This window comes from Natator depressus, chromosome 5 (assembly GCF_965152275.1).
Source record: "Natator depressus isolate rNatDep1 chromosome 5, rNatDep2.hap1, whole genome shotgun sequence".
NCBI classification, from domain to species: Eukaryota; Metazoa; Chordata; order Testudines; family Cheloniidae; genus Natator; species Natator depressus.
Window position 1 is genome coordinate 34,382,283 of NC_134238.1, and position 6,574 is coordinate 34,388,856.

The following is a 6,574-nucleotide window of genomic DNA, read 5'->3' on the forward strand; positions in this document are numbered from 1 at the left end:
TGGGACTTTGGCACCCAGTGTTACTTGTAAGGGTGTTGCATTTTCACGCTGTCTTTTTTGTATTAGACTGTATATTCTTTGGGGCAAGGACTGCATCTTACTGTCTCGTAGTCATTGTGTTCCTTTATTGTAATCTTAATATATAAGTGAGGGCTCAACTGCAAGATACCTTGACAACCTATACACACACATTTCTCCATTAGAAAAGAGGGATATTCTTGACTGTGCAGGAAGAGGAGCAAGTCTGTAGTTCAGACCACCTGTATTTTCAAGAGGAGAAAAAAATATTTCACAGTAAGCAGAAATATACAGTACAATCACCTTGAAAACAGGCTATTGCCAACAGTCTTGCAGACCAGCATAGAAAACATTACAGGAAAAAAGACACACGCTCAAGATACAGTGAAATTCTAATCTAATCATTTTGTATAAGACTCCAAAAAGAAAGAAAGTTTATATATGAAAATCTTAGCAGACTCCCCCGCCCCCAAACAGAGTAACAACCTTTTTCATGATAGCATATCAAAATTTGAGGTTGGTTCCAGACTCTGGCTGATCTATCAAGCTAGAAGTGTTTTGAATGACACTGCTAAGGAAGGTTTCCCCTGCTATATCAGACACTCCTCAGTGGTCACATTCATGAAATATTAAGCTCAATCTCCAGTAGGGACCTATGGATCTCTTTAGTCCCACAGATCATTTGAGTAGCACAGAGTGAGACTCAGGGATGTTTGGAGAACTAGAAGCATTTCATATCAGACAGGAGTTTTCCCTCAGAAGTGTAAATATCTTTCATGAAAACCTGGAGCTAAAGCCACAGTCTCCATAATACACTGAACTAAAATCAGGTGCTCTTCCTAGGGACTCACTCACTCAAGACAGACCTTCTAACACCAAAGTCTATTCATGTCCTGCACCCTTCTTGTATATACTAAGCCATTCCCTAATTTTACGAATAGTACAGCCCACATGTCTGAACAAATTAGAGGTGACCTGAAGAAGAGCTCTGTATAGGTGAGAGATACAAGCTTTCATGCAAACAGAAGTCGATCCAATAAAAGATATCACGTCCTCCACCTCATCTGTCAGGTTTTGTCAATGCATTTAAGCCTGCAGGTGTGGAACAATTCTCTTCATGTGTCACATTGGTCACATTTCCCCACTCCCCAATCTCGTTAACTAGCTTAGGCTAAGGAAGATGTGTTCGTAGAAGAGACTCCAATTCAGGAAGGCACCTAAGTGTGTTCTTTTCTCATTCATGGGAATGCTCACAGGAGTTCATTTGATTAATGATAATTAGTATTGCCTAGGAACCTCAGTCATGGACTGTGACCCCACTGTGCTAACTACTGCACACAGAACAAAGACAGTGCCTACCCCAAAGAGCTTACAGTCCAAGTAAAACAGATGCATGCAGACAGATGGGGGAAAAGTACAAGGAAACAGTGAGACAGCATTGGTCAGCTGGATTAGGCTATCGTGTCAGCACATCGACAGCCTAGCTGTTGTCAAGTTTTCTGTAGGCTTCATGGCGAAGGAGAATTTTAAGGAGGATTTTGAAAGAAAATAATGAGTTAGTTTTGAAGACGTTTACAAGAAGCTTCTCCCAAACATGAGGGGCAGCATGGGAGAAAGCATGAAGGTGATGATGCTGTGAGCCAGAGGTAGGTGCCAACCTTTTGATTAGATATTGAATGAGAGAGAATAGGTAGCTCACGAAAGCTTATGCTCAAATAAATTGGTTAGTCTCTAAGGTGCCACAAGTACTCCTTTTCTTAAGGAGAAGAATGACAGAGTCAAAATAACAGGGTAGGAAAATGATCTTTGCAGCAACATTCTGAATGGAAATGAGCACAGAAAATTGATTTACCAAAGCCAGAGAAAGAGAGACTGCAGTCATCAATTTGAGGAAAGCCTAGACGAGAAGTTTAGCTATGTGGATATATTCAAATGGCCATATTTTAGGGATGTTATGCACAAATATCTGCAAGACTTTGATATAACCTCGGTGAGAGAACCTAGAGAGATGTCTGAGTCAGAGAGGAAGCCCAGGCCTGAGTAACAGGCAGAATGGTAGCACTGTCCACAGTGATCAAGGAAAGATATTGGGGAGGAGAAGGCTAAAACAGAACTTTTAGTCTAAGTTTGAGCTGACAGACATCTATCCATAAGGGGAGGTCAGAGAAACAGGCTCAGATTTTAATAGTACCCATCATTGAAAATTTAAGGTTCATGTAATTTTTTTGGTCACTTTCCCTTAATTTTAAACTTGCTGTGAGTGCTTATATATTTTACATATTTTAAAGAAAATTTTACTCTGTCTTGAATTTAAAATGTAAGTGTAATGCTAAATACTTGACCCATTAAAAAGGCATTTAAAAATTCCAATATAAAATGAAGACTTAACTGCTTGAAAGGCCACAAAAAGGTATCAAATTTAATATAGCAAGGCTGTTAAAAATATTCTGCTAAATTTTGTAACTGATCACAACTTGCAGCCATTTGGCTACATGGAGCCAAATCTGCTTTCCAGTAGAGTCCTATTGATGTTGATGTATTATGATGACTAACGGAGCATTTCAGAATAGAATTTAATTTAATTTTTGTGGGTGTTTTTGTGGTTTTTGTTTTGTTTTTTGTTTTTTTTTTTAAAAAGATAGACAGTATTTCACTCCTTCGAGTCCCCTCTGGCTGCAGGTAGGGAATGCTACAGTTCCAAATTGGCCAGTCAGGACCAAATTATAATCTGACTCAACCACTTTGGCAGTATATCACTATATACACTGATGAGATGGTTGCATGCTTGAGGCCATTTTGGAAATGTCTTCAGTGAGTGCATATGTACTTTTGTTTTGTTTTTTAAAGTGAGTGATCATTAGATGCAGATCTAGATATAAATGATGAAAGGAGGGTTGTTCCAAATTGACATTAAATATTCCACTGCATTTATTATTTTTGTTAAAATGAAATTAATTCTTCAGCAAGATCACATCTATGCTTCCTCTTTAAGGTCCATTGGGGGGGGGGGGGAAGAATTTGTCTTTTGGATCAACTGAAGGATGTTTTCACCTACAGCCCAAAGACCAGACATGTAATCCTCACAGCAGTATGACAAGGTTTTGATGACATGACACTAAAACCATCCATTAGACTTTATACCATTTATACCAAGAGTGCAGCTGCACTATTATTGAAAGATGGATACTAATGCCAGGGAAGTCACACTAAATGCTGTTAACAGTTTTAATGGGGCAGGGGCATGCTAGACAGTAGACATTACTAAGTTGTAGTGAAAGAACTTGTAAACCCTTAAACATTCTTATTAGTCTCCACCAAGTCCAATACTGACATCTGCTTATGGAAGAAGATGCTACATCACCACCAGCATGCTGCTGAGATTATGAGTTATACGTAGAATTCCATCCATTTACTTGTATCAGCTTTTACTAAAAAGTAGCTTTCCCATTACTAGCTATGTAAATTGGGGGTTACCTTTACAAGTGCCTAGGGTTAGAGAGTGGAGAACACTGACAACAACCAGATGCTCTAATCATCAGGAATTTGTTAGACCAGGGTTATAGTACAATAACCTATTAAAATGAGGACAAATACATGTTGCATAAGCCCATTATTTTAAGCAGGAAAGGATTTATTGTACATTTCATCTACTGCATCATTATTACCATGTACCATCCTTCATGCCACAAAAACAAAGAACAAAACATTTTCCAACTAGCCCTCTTGTTGATTTTTCTGCAGAAGAAAGTGGGCTACCTAAACCAAGGAGAAAAGAAAAAACAAATCTCCAAAAGACACAGCCTAGGAAATACAGAAGTTCCCTGCGCTGTAACCAGAATAGGTTTGCTACTCATTGACTGTCAAAGCAGACAGAAAATAAAAACCTGAAAAAGGTTAGAGACCTGGAAGAGGTTGAGAGAGCAGATTTGCATCACATTACACAAGACAAAATTAGTAAGGTTTAGCCTTCTAGAAATAAACGCTCATTTCCTATTCATCACCACTGTCTCAAGCTGGTCAACTACATAAACATACCTAGGCAAAGAAAGGAACAAAATCGTAGTGAACCTCAAACACCTACAGAAAAATAGCCCAAGTCATCTGCTTTCAGGTGGAACCGACTGCCAGGACAACCCCCTCCAATGCTTCACTTCGGCTGATAACGAACCGCGGCGGGCCTATATACAGTACGTGCTTCTGGTTTAAAGCCGTTAACTGCGTTAGCCAGCTGCTGATCCTCCTGATTCGGGGCAGTCACAGCGACCAGGTTTCTCCAGGTGAAGGGGAAGGGAGGGCGAGAGGCGCCCAGTCGCTCTGGGGCGGAGGGAGAAGACAGCGGGCGGTGAAGGGATGAAAGGGGACGGGAGAGCAGCGGAAGCAGTTCGCCGGAGAAGGCTGCCCCTGTGCTGGCAGCTGGAGCAGCCTCCTGCCCAGGGGAGGAAAGACAGCCCGTGATTAGCGTGTGGCCCGCACCGCGAGCCGAGCGGAGCCCTGCTGCAGCCAGCCGCGCACCCCACACCGCGGCAAGGAGGGTGCCAAGCCCCGCGCAGCCCGGGGGACAGCAAGCAGGGCAGCGAGGCAGAGCAAGGCACCGAAGCGGCCGGAGACGTACCCAGCACCACGCAGACTACATCCAGGAACACGAAGGGCAGCCGCGCCTTGTCAAACATCCTGCCAGCCCGGGGCGCTGGCGAAGGCTGCTGCGCTGCGAGGGGCGCGGGCTCCGGCGGGGCTCGGTGCCTGGGGGTAGCGGGAGGGGCTCTGCCGCATCCAGTCAGCGCCCCGGGGCGAAGCGCTGCAGCCAACGCCGCCTGGCACTCGCCGCTGCTAATGCCGCCACTGCGGCTCCTACTCGGGCTGCGGCTTTAAGGAAGGGGCGGTCCCAGGTCGGGCTGCGGCGCGCGTGCGGCCGCCCCTGTGCAGACGTTCCACTCTGGCACCGCGCAACGGCCAGCCAATCGCCTCGCTCCGCAGCGCGCTACGTGTCCCCGCCCCGGCGACCGAGATTCATGGCCCGCCCCCTGGCAGGGAGCCGCCCTCACCTTCCGCGGCAGCCCCGCCCTCTGGCGGCCAGGAGAGAAGGCGGGAGTTGGCTGTGAACCCTCAGTTCCCGCCGTGCGGTGGGAGCGCGAGCGCGTGACACCCGCGCCTCGGCGACCGCCCAGCTGGGCCAGGCCCTAGAGAGCTTGGGGTGAGGGTACTACCCGAGCTGGCTGCGTGGTCGCCGCGGGGGAGAGGGGGCAGAATGGCCTGTAACCCCAGACATTGCTCCCCTCTTGAACCCAGGAGTCCAGGATCTCTGGAGTCCTCTGCTGGCAGCGAGTAGCTGTGAACCACTTTCAGGGTAACAGCCTACTACTTCTATCAGTCACGCTCCTAGCGCAAACCGTAGCAGCCTGTGCTGTGGCACCAGCTGTCCAAACCCTGCTGATGACCCAGGTTTGGAGGGAGTCAATATTTGTGGTTCCACAGGATAGAATTTCAGTTTTTGAGGGTTTTTTTTTTCTTAATTAGGAAATTACATCCAAAACTGCATTAAAAGAACATTAATGTGGCAAAGTCAAGTACTAAAACACCAGGAAATTCAAGAATTAAGGTTGCCGGTGCAATTTTTAAAAACACTCGTTTTTTACTTTTTTCCCCACCACCACCACCACTGGCAAAGGGACTGGAAAGTAAAAAAAGTCAGAGAAACTCTTTTTTCCCCTCACCAAATAGAAAGAGTTTTTAATTTAGAAACTTTTAATTGAAAAATTAACATTTTCCACCCAAGTGAAAACCTTTTGTGAACATTTTTGTTTTGGTTGATATGGCTTTTTCTATCAGCGTTTACCAAAATGCTGATAGAAAAATCATCAGCTTAATACTGATATAAAGCAAAAATCCATCATTCAAACCCCTGAGTATATCTACATATTTATAAGAAACATAAAATTGCAGGCAGATTTACTGACACCACACGCAGAAACACTAGACCCAAAGTATTCTGAGATTTCCCATGTATCCTACCTACCTTCTAATACATCTGTCAGTAAACAGATGGGCTTTGTGCAATGCCTGAAAGGTTGAAAAACAGGCTCTGGCAGATCAACAAGGGAAACAAGTTCCAGGGTTGAAGATGCTCCTCTAAAGATGCTGTATCTCCCATCCCTTAGAGTTCAAATTTAGAGACGGTCAATGAGTGCCTTAGCTGATCTCACCTGTCAAGGTAGTACATACGGGGAAGTGTCTTGAACAGCTAGCAGTCGGGCCAATATGACTTTAAAGATGGAGGCTATGTCTACGTTACAAGCACTACAGCAGCAGCTCTGAAGTTATGCCACTTGTAACATAGACGCTTCCTACATCAATGCAAGGGTTTTTTTCCATCAGTGTAGTTTATCCACCTCTGAGAGAGATGGTTACTAAGTTGACTGAAGAATTCATCCGTTGACCTATCCGCATTTACACGGGGTTAGGTCAACATAACTACAGCATTCAGAGCATGACATTTTTCACAGCCCTGAGCAATGTAGCTAGGTCGACCTAATTTTTAAGTGTAGACAAGGCCTACACA

General features: G+C 44.6%; 1 protein-coding gene across 2 annotated transcripts in view; it reads right to left on the reverse strand.

Moving 5' to 3' along the window:
* The window catches only part of PLPP1 (phospholipid phosphatase 1), a 133,955-nt gene extending 129,058 nt beyond the window's left edge, over positions 1-4,897 (reverse strand). Inside the window, exon 1 of one of the 2 annotated variants that reach the window (XM_074952557.1) lies at positions 4,631-4,897. In XM_074952557.1, the coding sequence (XP_074808658.1) occupies positions 4,631-4,688 (58 nt within the window). In that variant the 5' untranslated portion in view covers positions 4,689-4,897. The remainder of the gene's footprint in view (positions 1-4,630) is intronic. The other variant, XM_074952558.1, reaches the window with a different exon arrangement.
* Between the last annotated feature and the right edge of the window lie 1,677 nt (positions 4,898-6,574).